A 25608-nucleotide genomic window follows, 5' to 3' on the forward strand; every position below is an offset into this window, starting at 1 on the left:
TGGTCCAATAATCGGTTTTGGACTCAAAATCAATTCTCAATATCCAAAATAAACAGGGCCTAAGGTTGTGGTCTCTTGCAATGTGTCATATCTAGGGGTGCCATCAATGGCCCAGGCTCAATCAAAGCTTTGGCTAGGAATTGACTAGCCCCAATCCATATTCATTACTTAACTGATAAATTTTTAATCATATTATCCTATGAATCTGCCCCCATTGAGACTACCCTAGTGACATCCGTGACAGGGACGACAAAACATATAATTTGGGAAAATGATAAACATTGGGCCCCACATTTGTGTTATGAGGACTAAGAACTACTTAAAATGGGCATGGTTGAATTTAAGGAAAAGAAAAACTACAGCAACACCTCACTTCCAACGGAAAAAAAATACACATTCTTCTTGGATGTTGTATAATTATAAGAGGAATGATAGATGCAAGGGCTCTTTTTATTCAAGGGCTGGAGAAGGGCCCTTGAATAGATCCACTTCATTAAGTGCAACTGAATTCAGTTTCTCAACCGATTTTAAAATTGACGTGGATCTATTCAAGTGTGAAACTACCAGTTTACTCCAAAAGCTTAAGCTATTGGAGATGGCGTTATTTAATATTTTATACTTTAACACTCCCCGCATGTGTAGCCCCTCTTTCTAGGGTTGGCCTACACGTGGCACATGTGGCCCCTCTTTTTTGGGATTTGCCCATTGCATGTGGATTTTTGCTATTCGGGAGGTTTGAACCCAGGCATTTGCTCTGATACCATGTGAAACTACCAGTTTACTCCAAAAGCTTAAGCTATTGGAGATGGCGTTATTTAATATTTTATACTTTAACAGCCCCTTATTCGGCGCTTGCATAAAGAGAACCATTGCATCTAGCATTCCTCGTATAATTGGTGTGTTTTGTGCATGGTTTTAAATTTCAGCCCAAAACCGAAATTTCAAGAAAATTGAAAATTTCAGGTTTACCAAATTTCCAAAATTTCTATCTAAATTTTTTGAAATTGATTTTTTTTTTTTTAAAATATAGAGGAATGATAGATGCAAGGGCCCTCTTTATGCAAGGGCTAAAGAAGGGTCCTTGAATAGATCCACGTCATTACGTGCAACCGAATTCAGTTTCTCGACTGACTTTAAAAATGTGTGGATCTATTCAGCCCCCTTCTCCAGCCTTCGCATAAAGAGGGCCCTTGCATCTATCATTCCTAAAAAATATAATATTATTCTAAAGTTTCGGTAATGTCGGCCGAAATTTCGGATATAATAAAATATTATTATGTTTTCTATTACCGGATTTCGGCCGAAATTTCTGTTTTGGCCTTACTGGGACCGAAACCGAATAGAGAGCCGCCTGAGGTCGAGCTTAGAGAGCATTCGCCAATTTTGAGGGTCGAAATACTTTTTTTCTTAGAAAGAGAAAATGGGGACTTTATATGACTGTATCATTCATTTATCGCGATATTTAAGCAATGAGTTGATATTGGTAATCTCGCGTGAAATTGAAAATTCCAAGCGAAGCTAAGCCAGAGTAAAATTATGCACGCCGAGGGTAATTTAGGAGAAAAACACGTGCGTTGGCGTCGAGGACACGGTTTCGTAGCATTGGGGTCGTCGTCGCGCATTGCTAAAATGCACCCACCTTTCAAACAAAATTACGATTAAGCCCTTATGAGATATGAATATAGGATAACGGATAAGTTAGAACTTTTGGAAGCTTCTCTTTTGTATTTTTTGTTTTTCAAGCGATGGAATTATCAAAATTTTGAAATCAATGACCTCCAAAACAAAGAAGTTCGAGAGAAAAGATGAGGGAAATGATATATTCCCCCTTATTTACTTTGGACGCCTCACGAGTGTAAAAGAGTACTCGTAAATACACTAGACGGGGCTGTCCCAAGTAAAACAAGGGGCGAGTATATCACTTACCATCCAAAATTGCTTTCATCAAGTAGACAATCCAGGATCTAGATGGTTTGCAATTTTCCTTGAAAGCAATGAAAAGTTTTTATTTTGGAAAATAAGTTTACCCAACATTGGAAAATCCAATCACTGACCACAAATCCGCCCATACCTGCTGACCCCATATTGATTCGATAATCCTGGCCCTTGATCTCGGATTTTTGCATGAGTTGGTTGCCTCATGATGATTAACACGATCATGGGTCGTATTCAAACATGCATGTCTCCATGTGAGATCCAATAATTGATCATTAGCATTGATCCTGACCGTCGGTCTCTTTTCTAAGCAAAGGGCTAAGATCGTGTTATTGGGTTATCTCGTCTCTGTCTCGCACCTTCCTATCATCAGGTCAGGTGGTGGGCTCATATTTGATCACAACAAAATTATATTCTTTGATTCTTGTATATAAATTTGAGTATGACTCCTCTTGCTGTAATTTGTAAACCCTATGAAGGACTTCTTTTGTCTCTCTTTTTTTAGGAGGCAACCAAAGACAGTAATCTTTTTTATACTTACTCAAGAAAGAATGGATAGTTTAAGGGGAGCTTGATTTTCAAATGCTGCACGTGGTGTCCCTTTTTCCCTCTTACAAGTATCCTTATTCCCTTTCTCTAGTGGCGAACGCTAAACTCTAAGTAAAGAATAAAGCTCTTAATTTTTTAGGGTGATTCATGCCTTTTGTCCCCTCTTAAAACTGTAAGGAACGCTAAACTCTAGGTCACCCTTGCAAATACCAGCCACAAGGGGCCTCTATGAATGGTACTGACAAATGTAAAAGTAAACGAATAATAAAAGAATTTTGGTAACATGGATCCAATGGGGTGCGGCAAGGAATGCTAAATTGAAGGGTGCCCCACAAGGGGCCCTTTTGGATCACATCATCAAAGTGCACTTATAATGGTACAGAAAAATGTACAAGTAAAAGAAGGGAAATGATAAAATGCGTCCCTTTTCATTACTTGGGACACCTAGCTACTGTGTATCTATGACTGCAAAGGTCAGCATGTACTTCACATTTGAAGGAATGAAGTGACTTGGTTGCCACGTACAATGCAGCTGGATGTCCCAAGTGATGTAAAGGGGCGCATTTATCATTTCCCTACGGGCCCGTTTGGATGCCGAGAAGATTTTGATTTGGAGTTCTCAAATTTGCAGCCCTTTTGAAATCTGGGTCCCAATCAAATCCTTGAATTTCCAATTCAGCGACATACAGTGAAAAAAATCAGAGTTCCAAATAAGTTGTGAAAAACTCAATTCCAAATCCAAAACCTGAGGTATCCAAACGGGTCATAAAAGAGTTGTGAATGCCTTTTGGTAATATGGATCCAATGGGACAACCCTTGCAACTGGTTTTTGCAATGGGGCCTTCACTGTAGCATTCCTCTTCCATGTTTACCCAACAATAGATAATCTATATTGGGATTTGCTAGGCAATTTCGACGAATGTAGAGATGGACAGAGAAAAATTTAGTACATCTACCATCTTATTACATCTAGCACTATGGAAGGAGACAAGTATCATAGACAAGCTGCGAATGACATATGATTTGAGTGGCAAAAAAGACGTATGCAGTTGATCTCCTGAGAGATAGAAAGTGATAATATCATCATTCACTCCCTTCAATGGAAGTCAATTAATTGAAGGAGTTAAAGAAAATGGAACACAATTTAATTTGAATGCTTGAAGACAATTCAATATATAGTGTGGCTAGAGCTATTGTGTGCATTCTGAATATAAGCGTTGCTTCTAAGCTTAGGAGTAGGGTTGGAATTAAGCCCTAATGTGTTCATGACTCAACCAATTGTGCATTCACAGCTGACTTTTGCATGAGAACAATCACCACCTCAAATGAATTAAATGAGCAAGAAAAACTCTGCTAAAAAGTGAACCTATGTGGGTGTTCCCTCGTGCAAAAGTCAGCAGCAAAATTGCTTTATGTGAAATTGCCTAACAAATCCCATCTACCCTGCATGAAAGAAAACCAAACGTGCTACGTGCAAATAGTACTCCTGCAAAAAATAAAAAATAAAAAATAAAAAATGCATGTTGTTAATAAAAAAATTTTGGAAGAGTCACACCAAACATTATTCTTAAGGCAAAAAAGAAATCGAAGAGATGGAAAACCTACTCTTTTCTTTTGTAAGGAGAAGGAATCTATAAAGAAGAAAATTCGTCACCAAGTGAGCGGACCAGGAAACAATGTCGAAGGGGCTGAGCCCTAGCTCAATTGGTTAAGGCTTTGGTTAACATCCTTTAGGTTGGGGTTCAATCCCAGCTTTCCTATAAAAAACAAAGGAAACCATGATCAACTAACTGGAGGGGAAGAAAAATTTCTTTGAGGGCAATTGAACATTGGGTCAACAAATTGTTGACTCAAAGTTGGCCACTCCATGTTGTTTATGTAGAAAGTGATACATTTGAACAGGCCCTTAGGAGCATGGTTTAAAATTTTGGTTTCGGTAACCGTTTCGGACTCCACCGAAAACCGAAATTTCGGCGAAATCGGAAATTTGGTAATTTGGTTCTAAATTTTGGACGAAATTTTGTAACACTATTTAAAATAAATAAATAATGACATTTAATCGAAATTTCGGTCCGCATTTTGTTAAACTACGAAAAATGAAATTTCCGTAAATTTCGGATTTAGGTCGAAATTTAAAACCATGCTTAGGAGTTAGGACTAATTTCTTTTCTTAGAAAAGAAAAGAAGTATGATTAGTTTTTTTTTTTCTTTAAAAAAAAATGAAATAATTTTAATGGAGTAAATGGATTTATCAACTGAGGGCTGCTAGCAAAATGAGATTTCGTTTGGAAAAGGGGAAATCTTATGTTGTGACACATGCCCTATAATAAGACAAAAAATGAGCTCGGATCCTCAGGAAATGCAAATCGTTGGTCACTTTCACTTTCACTTTCCAAACGAAGTCCTGTTTTGGAAGTGTGTTCCAAAGAGTGAGAAAATCATTTTGGAGGAAAAAGAATATGTAGAAACAAACGTGCCCTTAACTTATTGTAGTGGGAAGTGATATATTTGGCCCTTTTTCTTTCTTGGATCAGCCCCCTCGTGTATTTATGACTGCCTTGTACACTACAAGGGGTGGCCCAAGGAAGAGATAGGGGTGAATACATCATTTCCCATTTTATTTTACAAATAATGAAAAATTATTGTGGCATCCAAAGGGGGGCTGTAAAATAGCATGCGTGATGTGGTGAGAGACCACAATCGGCCCAACTTGCACCCAACCGGAGATCGTCCGATCTTATGATCTCAACGAGAATAAAATCATTCAGTTGTGGAATTTCAAAAACTCGCGCAACGGCCTATGAACAGACGAACTAGGGTTTTGCTCAAGAGCTACTATTTCTAGGGTTTCGAATGGCAGAATCGATTAGCAGACTATTGAGGGAACAGACGAACTAGGGTTTTGCGCAAGAGCTACTATTTCTAGGGTTTCAAATGGCAGAATCGATTAGCAGAGTATTGAGGGACGGAGCATTAGAGGGAGAGCACGCACCCGCCCTCACCATCAAAGACACTCTACCCATTGCTTTCGGATTCGATGCCTTTATTTACATTCTCTCCCATCTTGGATCAAACATTTCTGCAGGAAAATCGCAAGCTCGGTAACTTTTACATTTTGCAATTTGTCAATATCGATTTTTTCTGGATTTTGGTTTCTTATTTCAATTCATTCTTATATCTGTTCTCATCACAGGGGTCTCGTGCTCGTCGCACTCAATCGTAGTCCGTTGTTCTACTTTGATTTGCTGAAACGCCGAGGATTTGATCCCTCGGCGTCAGATAGATGGTAAGAGTCTATTTTTTTTAAGTTTTAGTTAGGGTAGTATTGGGTTTGGTTTTAATATAGTTGAGTTCTTGAAACTTGAAAATGAATCAATCTTATGATAAAAACTAAATAGCAAGATTGTAGCATGGCAGAATTGAGAGAAATTTCATGTGTTTTGAGTTAAATCGTACAATTTCTGACAGTTATTTTAGTTTTAGCTTATCTGACTTGCTCTAAATTTGGTCTTAATTTTGTGACGAAAATGATTGAGAATCTCTATTTTTTTTATTTTTAGTTAGGGCAGTAGTGGGCTTGGTTTTAGTACATTTGGGGGCCGTTTGGATCAAGGTTGCTAGAGCGGGAATCGAAAGCGGGAATCGAAAGCGGGAATCGAAAGCGGGAATCGAAGGCTCCAAGGGAAGAATCCTACTCAAGGTTGCCAGAGCAGGAATCGAAGGCGGGAATCAAAACGGGAATCGAAGGCTCCCAGGGAAGAATCCTGCTTCCTTGGTTTGGATACACGGATTTTAGAATCTTGGATTTCTTCAAAATTGTAGATCGGAGACGAGAGAAGAAAGAGACCAGCCGTCGTTTTGTGATTCCTCGCCCTTCTTTCCAACAGCAAGAGAGCAGGAGATCGTCCCATGTTTCCATGATTTAGAAATCTCAGGATTGGGGAGAGATTTCTAAAACCTGGATTTCTAACTTAAACTCCAAGAAACGCTGTCAGGACAACTTACAACAGCTTGATCATGATCCCATATATCCAAATGGCCCCTTGGATTCTTGAAACTTGAAAGTGAATCAATCTAATGGCAGAAAATAAGTAGCAAGATTGTAGCATGGCAGAATTGAGAAGAATTTCATGTTTTTTTTAATTAAGTTGTACATTTTCTGGCAGTTTTATTATTTTTAGCTTCTCTGATTAGCTCTATGTTTGGTTGAAACTTATGATTGTGAATGGAATTAGATACTCGTTTGATGGTTGCGAATGATGGTAAGAGTCTATATTTTATTTTTACTTAGTGTAGTAGTGGGCTTGGTTTTATTACATTTGTATGTTTGAAACTTGAAAGTGAATCAATCCTGTGTTATAAAATAAATAGCAAGATTGTAAGATAGCAGAATTGAGAAGAATTTCATGTGTTTTGAGTTAAATTGCACATTTGCTGGCATTTATTTTATTTTTAGCTTATCTGATTAGCTCTAAATTTGGTTGAAACTTTGTGACGAAAATGATTGTGAATGGAATTAGATATCCGTTTGATGTGTGTGAATCAGTGAATGTATAAACTTCAACGTACAGGATTCGGATTTTGGACTGCTATACTGATCCTCTTGGTTGGAAGGATCGGCTTCTGGGTTTTGGAAGTCGTTCGAAGTTATCCCTAAAAGCTTCAGTGACTTATTTTATGGATGTTGGAGATATGGATAAATTATTTTGTTCCATTATTGATATTGGAAGAGGTATCCCTCTGATTTTGTTTTTGTGATATTTTATTTGGTTGGACATGAACCGGTTCTTCTGATTCTTGGCAAATCTTTTTTTTCCTTCTTTTCTGATATATATTTATTTATAAAGATTTAACACTCCTTGGTAATTTATGGGTACAGGAGTTGTTGGGCAAGGCAAAGTTCGCTTCTCTGTTGCTATTGACTCGGTATTTCTTATTCCACACGTGTTTCTCTATTAATAACAATGGAAATGGAATTTGAGAATGTTCTGCCTGACAACTTAAAATCCTGACCATAATGTCTGCATGAAGTCTACTGTAGCCATATGATGGAAACTCCTATTTCAATATTATTACTTTTCATATATTTTATGATTCATTGGCCTTTCTATGCATACTAGTAATTGGTAAAGCCTAGTGAACAGGGAACAAATTAAATAGCTTATGTATGAGAAATTAGAAAATTTTGGTGATTCATGATGGTAACAAATCTTGCTTCCTTCGACAGTAGTGTAAAATGTAAGCCATTCCTGTAAAATTTTAATTAGCAATATATGTAAGGAATAATGAGACATCATCTTCTTCATTAGTTCTACTGGCAAAGAAACAATTCGGCCTGTGTTTGGTGCATAGGAGCACTGAAACCAACTGGCATGGACTGTCTCTGTTGTTACCGTCGAAATTCAGTCCACGACAACCTTGCTAATGGCTGGCCACATTGAAAACAAGGGAGAAATCCTCTCTAGTGCCATAGTAATCCATCACATGTGTATGTAGATGAAGAAATACGTGACATAGAAACTAGAAAACGCAAAGTTCTAGAATTAGTGTGGACAAGATGCTGGTATCATATCAAAAATAAAGGTGGGGAGGCTGATGCAAAGAAGGCTTCGACTCTAGAGCACCAATGTGAAGGCAACAACTCTGAATTATCTATTAGGAAGTACAATTTTCATGAGCAACACCTCTTGCTTGGAGCGTCCTTGTTCGCAAATCTTCACAAAAACACAAGTGGGAGTAATTATAAATAGCAACCAAATTGAGATGTAAACTGGGAAGCATAAAGCAGTCTGTGTTGATTGCTTGGAACAACATACACATCGAGAACACTAAGGGCATGTTCGGCAACACTTCGCATTCTCGCCTAAAGAATCGGGCGGAAACAGAGTGATGAGAAATTTTAGAAACAGTTATTTATCGCTTCGAGGAATCCTATTTTTTAGTCGACAAAGTAGCAGAAATTTTGGAAACGGACCTTAGCGGGTCACGCAGCCGAACTTTATTTTTGAGATTTTTTTGGCTTTCGTCATTCTCCACCCCTAAAAAAGGGGGTGGAGATTTTAGTGGCTTTCGTCATTCTCCACAAAGTAGCACATAAGGCTTATTACATTTGTGTCCCTACACTACTCCTAGAGTTAGCCCTCTTATACTTTGGTTGGAACCCAATCCTCATCATGCACCCATATCTATGACCCACTAAGCGTCTGATGGAAAATTGAGGGATAGGTTTCCCATATGGAGAGAAAGAGTGATCTCAGAGCCTCCTGATGACTAAGACCCATAGCTATACTAACAATCCACTATAGTATGATTGTGACAACCATAATATCCTAGAGTCGGTGGAGCAACACGGTAGGCCCCAGTGGGACTGGGGCCTTAATGATTTGTGGACGAGTAATAGGGAGAAGGCCACCTTGAGGGTATTGGGGATCACACTGTTTTCTTTAATGCATGGGGTCCACAATGCGTTTTTCGTGCGAATTAGAGATTGGTTTGTGGGCCTTAAAAATGTAGGGTACTGCTGCTGAAACTGTTGATAATTCTGTTGCTGTTGGGGGTGGAAAACACCCACACCTACGACCATTCCCATGGCCATGACCTCACCCACGAGCTCATCCATATCGTTGTTGTTGGATGAGCATAGCACCTCAAAGGTGTCAGAGGTAGTGGCGTGAGTCGTGGACTGAGTGGAGTTGTCCGAGGACTTAGTTGTAGAAATCATACCCTCTGGCTGAAAGAGATCTTGGAACTTGGCAAACATCGGAAAGGTGGTCTTGACCATAAGTGGCCCGGTGAAAGTAGATTAGTCATCACCAAGTCCCTGAAGAGTGTATCAAACCTTGTTAGTGCTGGAAATCAGGTGTTGGATAGTTGTCAACTGATCATAATGGGTTTTCATCTTCATTATATATTTTTGTATTGTTAGCTTCCCTTTTTTGCTGCTCTGCAATGCGTCCCAGAGTTGTATAGTCCGAGCGATAAAAAATTGGTCCTGCGTTCCCACTATGGAGGAAGGCCAATTTCATTGGGGGCTCCTTGTCTTCCCCTCTGATTCTTTTCTACTTTAATAAGTTCATCAAGAGAAAGATTGAGCCCCTCTACAGGATCAATAAGACCTTAGGCTCCAAAGAATTGGGAGGATTTTACGTTTCCATAAAAGAAAGTTGTCATGTGAGACTTATTAACTAATTGGGAGAACATGGGATATGAAGAAGAGGAAGTTTGGGAACCCCGGTAGGTAAGAGAAGCCATCAGGAAGAGCGATGAATAGGAGGCAATAAATCAAAGGTACAAAGGAGGAAAATATGATAGGAGAAAGAAGAACATGGTAGGTAAGAGAAGCCATTAGGAAGAGCGATGAATAGGAGGCAAGAAATCAAAGGTACAAAGGAGGAAAATATGATAAGATAAAAGATAGAAGAAATGTATAAAAAAGAATCAAAGGGGTGGAATTAGGGGCGAGGAATCCATTGAGAGAGAGAGAGAGAGAGAGAGAGAGAGAGAGAGAGAGAGAGAGAGAGAGAGATTTTCGCAAGGTTGGTGTGTTTCGAGAAGGGTGCTAAAATGAACCTATTTTAATTTAAATTGGATGCTAAAATGCACAAACTTAATTGAAGGACTTATGTTAAAATAAAATAGGGTGAAGGACTTAGTGAATACATAAGAAAGAGTGAAGGAGTAGGGAAAATAAGATAAAAGTGAATGATTTCAGTGAAAAAAAAACAACTTAAGCGAGTTGCTAACATGCATTTCACTTAAATTAGCTTGAGTTAGCAAGGAAAAGAGAGATTTCGTGGGTTTGCAAGAAATGAAACAGAAAAAACTCTATTTTTTGTGAATGTGAGAGAAAAACCTTGGTCTGGAGGATTGAAAGAGAAAGATGAAAAGAACTTGGTAATTTTGAAGAAGAAGAGAAAATGAATATTAGGGTTTTTTTGGTAGAATGAAGGAAAGAAAGAAGACAGATTGAAGAAGAAAGGTATGCCATGGAATATAGTTGGAGGAAAATATTCCCGTGTTTGATGTTTATGTTAATTATTATATTAATAGCATTTGTTGCATTTATTTTGGATATTTATCTTGATATCATTATCCACTCATCATCAAATGGTTGATCTCTCTCTCTCTCTCTCTCTCTCTCTCTCTCTCTCTCTCTCTCTCTCTCTCCTTGAACCATTCTTTGATTTTTTATTCTTTTTTTTTTCAGGTCAGTGCATTGTTAAGACATGCATCGTTGCCATCACTTTCAGTACTTATAAATAACTTGCGTAGCCATGGTATGCTGCTATTCTCTTGACCTGGTACTTCACAATGTTCCCTTACCAGCTACTTCGTAAATGGAAAATTCCAGTACTTCTACCAACACTTGATTTTCAATTTATTTAGTGACCACTTATTCTCATCTCTTTCTGAGATGTGTGACCTGATAAACTTTCGCTTGTACGTCTTATCATTTTTGTTTTTCCCTGAGGTGCTCTTTGCTTTTCTAAAGAATTCAAAACCCTGATATTTTGTAATATACTGTTGCGTTTTATGTGATCAGATACCGCTTTTGCATTTATTTCTTACAAAAGTCCTAAACATGTATTACTTTACACAGGTCCGCTGATATAACATTGCTTTATTATGTCGCGAGGGGGATTAGATTTTATTTATGTTCATAATGGGTTCACTGAGTAATGAATTCCTTTCTGTGTCAATCAATTGGATGTTAGGTAACAAATGCAGGGGATATTGGATGGGATATTTATTTTGATGTGTGGGTGGGATGGAGGGGTGCTATGGGATTCATCCATTTTTGTTTTAAGAGAAGCTTCAATTTTTATTTTATTTTTTTATCTTAGTAACTGTCTCCATAGAGAATAACAATATCTAGGTATATTTAGTAGAATTTGATTGAGTCAATGGTTGTCAGAATCATCGAGGCAGGAGTTAGTGATGGGAGTAAGTGGAGGTTTACAAGTGGGAGCAAGACTGGGTTTTAGAGCAAGATCTACACCCTAAATGAAAGTTTCTTCCGTTAGAAGTAATTTATTCTATATTTTTTATTGTTCAACTGGTATATGAGTTTATCCTACAAATCAGTATTTGTCCTTTCCCCCACTCGCACCCTTCTCGCAGGGAGAAGGGAGGCAGTTTGGAAGTATCCAAAATCACTTTCTCATCCACGATCGACCAATCGGTCTCTCGACTGCGGATCGGCGCAGGCCTTGCTTGATGGCCTCTCTAGTTCTCTTTTTTTTTTCTTGTTTGGATGTCTGCATTGGTGGCCTAGTTTTGGCCTGTTCAAGTTCCCAATCATGTTGGCCCACCAATTCGTGCTTCTCCACCTTTATGATTTCATTGGGGGGAAATCAAGGCCCTCTCCGCAGTCAAAAAATCCCTGGGCACGGCACGGATAATCAAGAGGATATGGCCCTTTTGGAGGAAGTTGTCATGGTAGACTTTGGTAGTAACAAGTTGGGAAAACATGGGAAAGGAGGATGACTTGGGGGATGATGAGTGGATTGATGAAGACGACTACTACGATTGGAGAGAAGTAGCTGAGATTTGTCTGCAAGTTGAATATTTATCCTAGCAACTTGCATTCTAATAATTTTCTTATTCAGATGAAGAAAAAACCTAGAAGGCATGGAATAATTTTCTCATGAAATTTCTTCTTTCTTCACTTCATGATGAATTTTATGGAGAAAGAGAAATACCGTATGATTCTACAGCCATCTATGATGTTTATGACGATGATGAGGAAGAGAGTACATTGATTTTTATTTATTTTTGTTTATGATGAAAATCATGCTGGAAACAAAGAAGTATAGTTTGAAGAAACCACACTATTTTATGAAAATATTGAAGATAAATATAATGGTATGGATGAAGGAGAATTTTACTAAGAAGAAGAGTCGTATGGAGAAGACAACGAAGCACTCATAGTGAGATCGTCTTTTTATCTCTACAAGTTAATATTCTATATTCACAATTGAACTGAGATTCCTCTCTCATGGTGATCAATAATGGAGGCCATGACCCACTTGTGACGGAAATTTTGTACATCATCCATAATGATTTGCCACCTGGGCTACCGTTGGAACAGTCACTTTCCAACGATCTTTTGTTGCCATTCAAGAGCAAAGGCGCGTGTCAATATGTAGATTGTTGCCATGATGTGTTCGAAGGCAAACAATTGGAGAAGGGTGGTTTAAGCTCGAGGATGAGTTTTCTCCAACCCTAGGAGTATGATACAATCCATGCTCCCCTATAAGCCACAAAGTTTTTAGATCATGCCTAGAAGCCCCCAAGAGAGAGTCCCCTGTACTACATCTGGGAATGACAAGCATTGATGGAAGCCCCAACCCATTGATCGATAGCCAAATAACCCCGTTTGATGATTCTGACCATCGATCTATAGATCACACCACCAATCGAAGGATGCGCAGCACATCAGGAGAATAGCAGCTTTGGAAAGCTTCAACACATTTTTTTTTTTTTTTATGTTTTCTTTCTTTTTGGGGTTTTCTTGGCATGCAAGTGTTGCTACTATAAAAACAATACACTAGGGTTATATGGAGAGGTTATGAGTTTATGTTTGTTTTGGGATTTGCCTATGTAGCAATTTACTCTATTTTGAATGAAAGTTAAGTGGAACTTTAGGCTTCTTGATTTTATTCCTCCAAACTGCGTCTTTCGCTTCCACAATGCATCATATTCTAAAGAACACCGTTGAATATTTTCAGACAAACATTTATTCCAGTGTCATTCACCCCTTACTTTTATACTTCTGGTTGCTGTGAAGTAATTAGGATGCCCTTTTTCATCAATGGTGACTTAACCTAAGAAATACTCAGTTCATTTGTATTTGGCCTTTGAAGTTTCCTATGTTCAATTATTTAAAGACCAACATCATGTACCTAGATATAAAGCTGCTTTGTCTAGCTTGTCTCCGATGCATTAATTTCCTTCACTCCTCAACTGTTGCCTTACTTTTGATGTGGCTTATGCTACTCATCAATTTAACTCCACATTTTATTTGAACATTAATTGCTGTTCTCTCTCTCTCTCTCTCTTGCAAATTTGTAGAATTTACTGGCCTCGTAAAATCGGGACTTTGACCCACCCCGTCTAACTCTGATCATACAGTTTCTATTTGCCTGTTATGGTTGCAGATCAAGTTTCGTGCATCTTTTGGTTACTACATTCAGATCTTCATGACCTGAGGGTCTCCGCATCTCTTGAATATATGTCCAGTATGGTTGCCACCTTAGAGCCATTGACTCAGATTGCAGATGGACAAAAAAGCAATTCAGAGAGCCTAATTTGGCTTGAACAGAATTCTAGAAGAGGAAAACTAACTGTCAGATTGAAGCGCCGAAATGGAAGGGTGAAAGTGCTTGTGAGCTCTCTCTCTCTCTTGATTTTTTTTTTTTTGAGTTAAGCCAAAAATGGCTCCTTCTGACATCAGTACTTTGTGAAACTCATCATTTAGTGTGAAGATTTTCATATGGAGCAAGCGGGCATCAAATTTCTTACCGTTTCTTCTAGAAATTCAATGATCAGTCAAAATCTTCTGCCGAAGGTCAGTTAAGTTCAGGTTCCTGACCATAAAACTGGAGTGTTTCTCTTCCACACATACACACGATTTTTTAAGCATGAGTTCAGTAAGGATACTATTTTCAACAGGTGCAGTTCAATCTCCAGTTATCAGAACAAGAACGAGTTGACAGGGCAAAGGTTGTGCTTCCATTTGAACACCAAGGTATGATATGATTTTGAACTTTTGATTATAAAATATTAGATTTAATTGGTATTTATGAATATCTAAAAAAATACAACTTTATTCAGAATTGGCATTTTTTCCATTTTTTTTCGTACTTCGTAATGGAATAGTTATTTTCTATCTAATTTATGATTTAAAATCTACACCAGTGACTTTACATATGAATAGGTTTTATAAATGACATGCAGCTTAAACATTGCTGCAACAGCTGCATGGCATCACTCCAACTATGTGAGACAGTCCAAGTTGTTATTACGTGGGCTAATCATGATAATAGTAATCTTTATAATTTTCTTTTGAGTGGTGACAAAACTAGATGTTCATCACATCAAAGATGGATAGACGCTAAGGCAAACAATACAGCAAGAGGAAGATGAATGGATAGTTATGAGATGCTAAGTGTTAATCTTTAACACACAATCTTAATTAATTGGAAAATTTACTATCCCTGCCTGACAAGTCCCCAAGAATTTATTTGTGATAAGCTTTTGAGAAAGAAACTATTGATGTTTCTTTAAATTTATTTATTAAATGAAAGTCATGCTTTTCTAGTAAATGTCAAATAGTACATTTTTTTTCCCAAAATATGGTAAAAATGCAAAAACATTTGTGCGTTGATTTTAGGGAGCACGCAAAACATATTTGATATGAAGGAAGAAAACCATTACTTAATCTACTCTAGAGTAATAACTTTTGTGGCTGTGTGAAATAAGGGATTTGCTAGCGTCCATCGCAGAAGGCATTTCACGGATGGTCTGTTGCATGTGAGAGCAGCCACAGAGGCTCACTTTTCAACAGATTTTGACTACATTCATGAGGTAGCTGCACTCATATGCAACAGACCATCTGCGAAATCCCTTCTGCAATGGACGCTAGCAAATCCCATGAAATAACCATTTTGGTCTAAAGGGATGGGAAATTGGCTATAGAAAACAAAATGCCAATACTTGAGGATTTGTTCTGGTGGGGGGGTCTTGTAACCACTTCAAGTGAAACTGTAGCATTATTTAATGGCCTCTTGAGATAATACACCTTGAGAAAGAGGGTGGGTGTCTTTTGGTGGCAGCATCCTTGCTAGTTTGCTGCCACTTGAATTTCATTTTCTTTCAGCTTGTTGTGTGCATAGTTTTGGGGTTTTGGCCTCACCCTTTTGTGGATGTCATGCTTGTTCTCTTCATGTCTCGTCTTTACACTTCTACTAAGGGTTGATGTGTGTTAGCTTGCTTTAGGATATGATACACAGATAACTATGCAGGCCCAAAGTATGGTGTCTGACATGGTATTATATGCTTAATGGAGCTCTCGTAAATTACTCGTTTTTTGTTAATATTGCATATTCACTCATCATGTTCGTGTCCGTATCTATATCTGTGCATCACGACTTGTGGATATATTGTTCACAACAAATATGGAGATCATATTGTGATGCAAGCAAATCTACTATCCATTATTTTGTTTGAGTTTTGGAGTTAAATACTGATAGAATTCCCCTTAAGTTATCAACTGCCAACCAGAGAAATAATTAATAAAGTGACGAGTGCCATTATGAAAACAATGGAGTGAAGACATCATTTTTCTTATATAACTTAATATCATGTAACACACTTTTGGGGGACAAATTTTTGATGACATCTTGCATATTTCAGGAAATGGTAAAGCCATTCAGATCTATGATGGTCGAAGATCCCTCTCCGAAGGCCAACAGGATCCCCACTTGGTCAGACCTGTTACAAATACTGATAGTGTCAAGGGCGAGATCCACTATCTTCGTGATTCAGACGACGAGCTACCGGATTCTGATGAGGACCCAGATGATGATTTGGATATTTAACACTATCTCTCTGCCTCTCTCTTGCAAACTGTTGGAAATTGAATGAGTGCACTCTGCTGATGTATTCCAGCCAGGTATAAAGTTTTCTTATTTGCATTCCCTTTGTGCTTATTATCTCGTGCTTCCAAATTCATATTCCGATGATACTGAGAAAAATTCGAATCTATTATTATTGATCAAAATGATTATGCACTCCTTTTTTTGGATAATGGTACTTACTTTATTAATCACTTCTGAGTGGCTGCTAATAGATTTCCGAGAGTTGTAATGGCCTCCTACACTCTTTTTTTATTATCTAAAAGCTGTTAATCCTCCCCCCACCCCACCAAAAAAAAAAAGTTATCATTAATGAAGTGAAAGGTGGCATTAAAAAAAAATTAGAGTGAAGATCTCATTTTCTTGGGATTTGTCCAACACAAAAGGCATTTCGCAGCTGGTCTGTTGCATGTCAGACCAGCCACCTTGTGAATGAAGCAACAGCTTTTGTCTCCATTCATGAGGTGGGTGGTCTGACATGCCATAGACCAGCCCTCAAAATGCCTTTTGCAATGGACGCTAGCAATTCTCCATTTTCTTATATAAATAAGATAGTATGATATTGGGGGTTAATTTTCTGATTCATCTTACATATTTCAGGAAATGGTAAAACCATACAGACCTATGATGGTTCATCTTACAAATACTGATTATTTCAAGGGCGAAATCCACTGTCTTGGTGGTTCAAAGTTTGCTTATTGCACTTCAAAAGCAACAAAAAAAAAGAAGCAATCGGGCCATTGAACTACAGCTTTTTCTGATGTTAACATGTATATGCCTTTATATGGGGCCTGTAAATCACTGGTCAGTTACTCTTTTATGTGATCATCTGAGGATCGCGAAATTTGACCAGCCTTTTATGCCTTCTCTCCACCCTTCTCTACTATCCTCTTCTCCCGCCCCTTCCCTCCTCACTTCCCTTCCTATATTTCTATAAATCTTGACCAGTATTTGTCATTTGTTTTATTGCACCAAAGTTTGTGATCTCTAGAAATCTGCCTCTGAACCAAGTAGAAATTGTTCCGCTTAAATTTGAAAAGTTGTTGAAATTACCAGCTAGGTTTATTTTTCAAATCATTGATGTTAAATGTTGTCGGCATATCCTCCTGTATGACTTCTAGAAAACTTTGGGAAAATGACTCATAGTTTGGGTTTTATTTTTAAAATGACAACTGGAATGTCCTTTTAATCATTCTCACATTCGGATGGCACCGTGCGGTAAAAAGATCCTTTTGCCCTCAAATGTATGTACATGAAAAAAAAAAAAAACCCTTTTTCTTCTTCGCCGAGTGGTCATGTGGGGAATGAATGGCACTTTTTCCTGACATGACCCCCTTATTTCCCAAAGCGTCCCCACTTTTACCCAAGTATGGCCAACATGTCCGAACGAGGGTATCTTCTACTGTGTATCTTGTGTTAGCAACCATGAGAGAGGAAAAAGAGGTAGAGAAAGAAGGGAAAAGAAGAACTGATGCCTAAAAAATGGAAGAGGATGGAGAAAAAAGAAGAATCGGCGCTAGAAAAATGAAACAGAAGAGGAAGAAGGAAAAGAGAAGAATCGACACTAGAAAAAATTGGAAGACACCGAAAAAATAAAAAAAGTGGGTTCTTATCGAGGTGCCGAAAAAATTGAAAAGTGAGGTCGTATTGGTGAAAGTTGGGGTCATGTCGGAAAAAATTAGGGCCGTGTTGAGTTGCCCCCACACATCGGTAAGTCAGTAATTCAAATGTGAGAAATGAGGAAGAAAAGAGGTAAACCATCTCAGTCAAATGTGAGAAATGAGGAAGAAAAGAGGTAAACCATCTGGAAGGGCATTTACATCTTTTTCTTGTAGGAAACAATTTCTTGACTTGCATACAAAATTCGTCAAATGATATGCATTTTCTATCTCCTTTTTCCATTTTTTTCTTTTTACTTTTTCACTATTTTAAATAAGACATAATGTTGTTTTGACCTGAACCGATCTTAGATAATTTCTTGAGCAGGCGAGCAGCATGGGGTTTTAGAAAAAACCGTTCCAACAGATTTTGTCATTATTCATGATGTGGCTGCTCTCTCATGCAACACACGTTCCGCGAAATGCCTTCTGCGACGGACCCTAGCAAATCCCTAATAATAATAATAGATAAGTTTGCCTCACAGCTGGGAAATGCCAAACACAGACCGGAGTCTCTCTCTAGTCTCTAGCACAGACCCTACCTGCCCAACGTTGGATTAGTTTTTCAAGGAGGCTAAGTCTGTCGGTGATCGAAAGTGACAGTAGAAAAGCAGGAGACCAAACGCCATTAACAAACAACGCATGTGAAAAGGTAAGCTCATTCACCCTTTATTTTTCCAATGGAAAATGACACCCCTACGCATTTTATGGTTTTTGTCTCCATCTGTTTATCTGCTTCCCCAACTCTGGCCTATGCTGCAGTCTTAATAGGCTGATCCTAGGTCATTTAATATAGGGCCCACATTATTGGTTGATCTAAACCATTCCTTATTTGGGCTCCCACATCGGCTATGCCCCAAAAAATCTTCACCATAGGATGATTTTAACACTTGGATTTATGGCCCAAAAGGAATTGTCTAGACCAACCAATAATTTGGGTCCCACTATTGTTTGGATGTCCACCATATAAAAACTCCTCAATCAGATTACACCTGAGATTTTATTTAGGGGCACAGGATCATCCGATCATAGCGACCCACCAAATCAACAGAGCCGATCCATGTTCAACCTTTTCGTAGGGTTTCATAGCAAAGCCCAAGATATTCGGATTCAACGTGCAACATGTGTGATGTGGCTTTCTGGCGTTCCACCATGTGGATGGTTCGAAGTGGGGCCCACATGATAACAATGGCCGTGCCTACTATTAGAATGTGGTCACACACACACACAAATGTGTATGGTACACCTATGAAGCTGCACTTAATGGGGTTACCACATAGTTGCCACCCTTGTGTTCGATCCAAGGACAACCTCTTATAAACCCGGCTGTTGTTGGATCAAATATCAATGGTTACACCTTGATTGCACGCACCATAAAAAAAACTCAGTCACGTCCTATCCTAACATTCCTCATAGAACCAATCATGCCTTGCTTTATATCTATTATGACTCAAAAATCATGCCAATAATCCGATCCTAACATCCGATAATATGTATTTTTGTTTGTCATTGAACGTAGATACGGTAATAAACTACATATAGGAACCTGTTCACACTGAATGACGAAAACTACATACAGGCCAGCCCACCACTGCATGGTAGGATTCCATAATTGGTTTTATTTTTGGCACAAGATCAGACCCTACAATCAAAGGTGGGACCCACTATGTTTGGTGCACCTACTGAAACATTCCGCATGGGGTTACATGGTTTCGAATTAATTAAGATAATTATTTAACAATAGGGTTCGTATACAACGGGGCATCATGTTTTCCTCGAGCGGGTACAAGTACACGTGGGGCCCACTTGTTCAATGATTCAAACATCTAATTATTAGGCCTTGATATGAACCGGCCATTGCGCAAATCTACCTTAATTGGACGCGATTCTAAACTCAAATTTGTAAAGATTTATTTGTATATGTTACCAATTCTATTTCGTTCGCTATTTCGTTTTGGTCAGTGGAACTGAACATTCAAAATTTAACAAAAAAAAAACACACATTTTATTACCTAACATTAAATCTCTTTATATGTAAGTTGGGATTGAACCTCTAACCTCCAGGTTGAAGAACAAAGCCTTGACCATTGAGTTAGAGGTTCAATCCCATAGCACTAAATTTATTGCAAATAATCACTAAAAGAAAGAAATATAGTTGTCAAGGGGCAGAAGAAGCGAAAAAAATGACGGCTTAAATGGGTTATAAAATACCCTTCAAGTGGTTATAAAATGATCAAAATGACTAAAAATAAGGGTAAAATGATCAAAATGACTAAAAATAAGGGGAAAGCTGGCCGAAACTGAACAGAAGGTAATTCTATTATGATTTTCGGACATGAATAAAATATTATAACCATTTCAGCTGAAACGAAATGAAATTGAAACCTTAGATTCTTGTATAATTTGTCACCATCCATGTAGTGGCCACAAATTGGAGGGTTAGCATTACCAGATGGAATGGTTTTGCTTCATAGCTCATTCCATATTGGCACCAACTTGTACTATTGCCTGCTTTTTATGGGCATTCATTGCATAAGAATCCAACAAGGCCCGCTCTGTTTGGTTGCCAGAATTTTTTTGGTTCTCGGGATTTCTGTGGAACAAAAACTCCCTGGGAGATTGGTGGAAAAAAAACTCTCTGGAAGTTGCTTGAACTGTTGGGAAGAAAAAAAATCTTCTGCAAGCTTATTTTTAGTTCTTGAGATTGTTTTGGTTCCTGGTAGTATTTTGGTTCCTAGGATTATTTTGGGCCGAGCAACCAAACGTGGGTTTCCTGCGGAAATTCCACAAAAGTCCCAAGAACCAAAAAAATTCCGACAACCAAACGGACCGCGATGCCCTTACATAACGTCACTCTATTTACCATGTGTGCCACGGGACATGGTCCACTCACTTGAACTAATCAGCAAACGTATTGCCATTTAACCCACCGTGATCCAATGAGCCTAACCCTTTGATATCTTGGGCCTCAATTTAGGATCTCCACAAGAGAAGTTAAGGTCCTGTAGATTTTGGATATTGAGAATTGATTTTGAGCCCAAAAATGATTATTAGACTCAAAATTAAATGCAATTTTGAGCATAATAATCGGTTTTGAACTCAAAATCCAAAACGAACCAGGCCTAAACAATTGTTTTTTTTTCTTTTTTCGCGAGCCTTAATATTTGGTTGGGACGTGTTGGTTTGTCAATTCGGCATGGATCAGGAATTCAGGATCATGTGGTTTGCTTCACGATCCACCAAATCAACGCTCCCAATTACACACTTCCCCATGTGGGACCCAATATTCTCATTAAGCATGATCCTAAGCTCCACTTGTAACAGAAGTACCATCCAATTCGAGCTTAGCTACTCTCAACCAGCTAAAGGCCTGTTTGTTTGGAGTTTTGAGAACCCATTGTGAGTCCAAAACTGATTATTGGACTCACAATCGGTTCTCAAAATTAGTCTTGATCATGTGAAAAAAGCAAAACCTGGCGTCAATTATCTTGCAAAAGAGTAAACAAGAAAGCAGGAAAATCTACCAGCTATGATTTGATTTGTCATCTTGCGATTCGCCCATAAAACATGCACCCAACCATTAAAAAACAGATTAGTAACAGAGCAACAAGTGATCCAAAAAAGAAAAATCAAAGGAACCCATTAATGATCAATGATCAATCAAAGAAAACATATACTAAAAAACCAAAATCAGTAAGCATCTCACCTTGTGATTAGACAAATAAATAAAAGATATGGAACACCCCATATTAATCATGGATTTCTTTTCTTCTTTATAAACCACTAGTTTTGCAACAAAACAAAACACCCTCTGTTCTAATCTTACACGACAAGCCCATATACAGAAAGGAAAAAGGAAACAGGAAAAAACCTTTGAATAAACTACAGAAGCCAAGAAAATTCCAAAAACTTCCAAGGAATCAGACAGCCATAAAAGAAGGTACCTGCTCTTTTGTCTCCCAAAACTTCAACATTTCGATAAGCACAAACATATGAACAATCTCACACCCAGTAAATTTAGGATCCAAACTATCTTTTTTTACCTGAAACAAAATAAAAAGAAAATTACTTAGAACCAAAACTAGGGATACCCAAATAGTCACATTTAAAGTGCCCCTAGCCTTTCTAGGAAGGTCATTCCACGCCACTACTAGTATGTATGATTCTCTTTTTTTTTTACAAGCAAAATTAGCGAAAGAGTCAGCAACATGGTTAGCTTCTCTGAATTGATGCGACACTTTCGGCCTCAACTCTAAAACCAAAGATTGAAGCTCCTGCTAATGATACTTAAGATCCAAACTATGGAATTACTGTTCATCCTTCTCTTCCACGAGTAATCTACCAAAACATCATCCAAATTCAGGTATAATCTTGTATGGAAATTCCCAAATCAGATTCTTTGGAAGTAAGAAGGATGAGGGACTGAAGAGGATTTTTTCTTGTTCTTGGTATCTTTTCCAGTAAAGAAGGAACTGAAGAGAGTGGTTGTTCCTTTCGAAATGTAAGGAGGTGGGACATTCAATACAGGATTGATATGGACACCCCCATTGCTATGAGACCCATAAAGGTTTCTTCCACCAGAATTGTTCTTCTTCAATGGCGAAGGCGGCTTCTGAACAGAAGAAGATGATGTTGAAGAAGAGGGCCATGAAATCTTTGTATTCGAATTTGATGGAGAATTTTGTGAGGACTTATAACCATCCTTCAATTGGGAGCGTCTTGGGCTCGGATTCGTCGAACCCGTAGAATTACTTCTTGATAGAAGTGGTGACAAGGAACAAATCAAGCTCTTCTTTGTGCCATTGAGACTGTTGCTTCGGGTAAAATGCCAGAATGATTTTGAGTTGGATTTTTCCTCTTGTTTAGACATCTCCATGATCTCTCTTAAGCTCTCTTTCTTCTGAGTTTGTGGTGGTGGGAGAGGAGAAGGAAGAGGATTTGATTTTGGTTGAGGAATTTCTTCATTGGGGAGGGTAAAAACATGGGTTGTTTTGGGTTGGATTTGAATGGGGAGGGGAAGGATTTTGCCATTGAAGAACAGTTCATCTGCTGAAGAAGACCCTTGCTGATTTGGGTTTGTAATGCAGAAATCAAAATCAGGAGAGGGAGAATCTAAACGAGAAGAATCTATGGGAATTTTTTCAGTTTGAGAGAGATCATGAGAGAATGAAATTCGAGGACTTATTGACCAATTTGGAGAAGAAGAAGAAGAAGAAGAAGAAGAAGTTTCATAACAAAATTCAACCGTCATTTGTGTTTTGGCACACCAATTAAATGTAAGGAGTATATGAAAGAGAGGGGGTAGGAATATATGAAACAATGGATTAGAGAGGAGGGGAAAAGTTAACGGACGTTAACGGAAAATTGTTCACGGGAGTTACGAGGAGACGGAGACCAAATAATAGACTGGCTATTACCATCTTACCCACTCACGGAGCCCTTTGCTCTTTTCTTTTTCTTTTCAACCTTTTTTAATCCTTTTTAAAAAATAAAATTATTTAACTAAACATAATAAATAATGTTATCTACGAAAAGGACCTTGGGATCGTCCTTACCACGTCTTTTGACTTATAACCAAATGGCCTTCTAAGAGGGTCCCTACTCCCTAGCAAATCCCTTATATTTTCTTAGGGAATGTGATATATTCGCCCCCTTTGTTCACCGGGCCACCACTCTAGAGTATTCATGAATCATGATTACTCATCTTACACTACAAGGGTAGCCCACGATGAAAATGGGTGAATATATCATTTCCTTTTTTTATTAGGCAGCTGATGCTACATTTTTGTTAATGGCACATCTCACTTTGTTTAAACTTTCCTTATCGGATGTTAACAGCATCTAATCTAATTAAAAAAGTGAAAAAAAGAAAAGAAAAGTGAGTGCCATGAGAATATGGTAATTTACATATAAATATTTATGTTTAGCTGCATGAAACCCCTAACACTCCGTTTGGTTGCCGGGGTGACTTGGAGAATAGTGGAATATCAAGTCAAAAGAAGTCAAAAGGGAGGTGACAAGCATTTTGATTTGTCTAGAATTACCCCGGAGAATAGTGTTTGTCGAGACGGCTTTGGGGTTTTGCTTTGCATTTGGGTGCCGCATCAACAAAATCCCTTGTTTGGTTGCCAATATTGCATAAGTGGTGATGTGTCACCCTTGTCCCTTACCTATGATAATAGCCAAATTCTATAAAAAAAAGAAGAAGAAATTTGCTTGGATTTCTTGGGAATAATGCCCCCTCTCTCTTACCTCACCCTCTCTTCTCTCTCTATATATTGGTAAGGAAAACCTTACTACTGCTCTACCACGTTAACAACCAAGTACTACTTGCCACTATTCTCCGAGGTAAGTTCCAGACAAATGCCACGCTTGTCTCCTCCCGTTGACTACTTATTCCGCTACTCAATGCTGCGCAAACCAGACAGAACTGAAATGAACGACTTGATTTGAATTTTTGGACAACCCATTTGGTGGGCCAACCCAGAATGGTTCATGATAGTATGATACAAAAAAACATTATTATCAGATGATTGTGACCAGATAATCACTAGAATTGTAATAAATGATTAAGAACAAAAAAATGATCCATTTAATTTTTTATACATTTAACAAGTAAACACATGCATTGAAATTATGATTAGAATAAGCATCTGTCTTTTCTTTTTGTCCTGGTCTGATTAATATAGTGCATGTGACTCCTCCTAGATAGATTTCTCTTCTTGCAACTGTTTCTCCTTATTAATAAATTTTAAGGTGCCACCCTGGCTTCATAGGTAAATTTCAGGCTTTCTACTAGAAAAATATACAAAAAAGTAGTAGATGTGACGCATGTAGATAATCTTGACCATTCATATGAGCAACATAATGTGTGGGCCATACACGGGACACCACACAACTTAAAGAATCCTAAATATATAAATAGAGTGCTTCTAATTAATTCCATCTTGAAAAACCAATACATAATCAATAGCCCATAAAAAAATTCCATAGACAGCTAACAAAAACATATTTCAAATTAAACAACAATAGAAGTAAGAAACTCAACACATTTAGATGGCATAATTTATCTCAGCTCCTTTCAAATTTCGAATACTAGTTCAAAAGGGTTTAGATTAGGTGTCTGTTTGGTTTGGTTGATTGGGAAAGCAATGCCCCATGCTTTTCTTGTGACATGTAAGAAGACTGAAATGCCAAAGACAGTGAAAGGCACTCTCATTTTACAAAATCCCAAAAATAGTTTCTTGTAAAATAAGCAAAATATTTATAATGCAATGAAATGATGTCCGGGCAATTTGAGTAGTTTTAAAATCTTTCATCAGCTGCTTTCAGAAACCTACTAAAGACACCTTTACCTGAGAAGCATAAAGGGCAGATGCCCTCTCTCTCTCTCTCTCTCTTTATAAACTTTGAAGCAAAATGAAAAACTTGACATCCATATGCATGATGGTTCCATGTTCTAATTAATGAGAGAATGGACAATAGATGAAACTATCAAATCCCCTTAAACATAATTTGGGTTTGCTTCATCTAATGAGGAATGATATAGTGATGCCTTGTTTTGATATTGTCACTCTCTTTATTCCAATATGGGATTTGCTAGGGAATTTTGCGGAAAGACATTTCGCGGCTGACTTTTGCACTGAGGGAACAGCTACTTCAGATGGAATTAAATGAATAAGACAAAATTTGTTGAAAAGTGAGCCTGTGTGGCTGTTCGCTCTAGCAAAAGTCAGCACGAAATGCCTTTCCGCGAAATTCCCTAGCAAATCCCTTTCAATATATTCGGAGTTTTCATGGTACGTAGATATTTATGCATGATGAGTGAT

General features: G+C 38.0%; 2 protein-coding genes across 2 annotated transcripts; one reads left to right on the plus strand and one right to left on the minus strand.

Moving 5' to 3' along the window:
* The first annotated feature begins 5147 nt into the window (after nt 1–5147).
* LOC143883405 (elongator complex protein) lies at nt 5148–16294 on the plus strand. Its single transcript, XM_077386756.1, has 9 exons — nt 5148–5585; nt 5678–5770; nt 7056–7216; nt 7364–7410; nt 10691–10760; nt 13644–13870; nt 13964–14053; nt 14158–14233; nt 15901–16294. Exons 1-9 carry the CDS (start codon nt 5419–5421, stop codon nt 16083–16085), a joined length of 1116 nt encoding a protein of 371 aa, XP_077242871.1. The 5' UTR covers nt 5148–5418; the 3' UTR covers nt 16086–16294.
* Nucleotides 16295–22169: 5875 nt separating this feature from the next.
* Nucleotides 22170–23030, minus strand: LOC143882801 (uncharacterized). Its single transcript, XM_077386213.1, has one exon. It carries the CDS (start codon nt 23028–23030, stop codon nt 22170–22172), a length of 861 nt encoding a protein of 286 aa, XP_077242328.1.
* Between the last annotated feature and the right edge of the window lie 2578 nt (nt 23031–25608).

Source organism: Tasmannia lanceolata, unplaced genomic scaffold, assembly GCF_043159265.1.
Source record: "Tasmannia lanceolata isolate RefF3 unplaced genomic scaffold, GAP_Taslan_0.1 ptg000008l, whole genome shotgun sequence".
In the NCBI taxonomy this organism is placed as follows: Eukaryota; Viridiplantae; Streptophyta; class Magnoliopsida; order Canellales; family Winteraceae; genus Tasmannia; species Tasmannia lanceolata.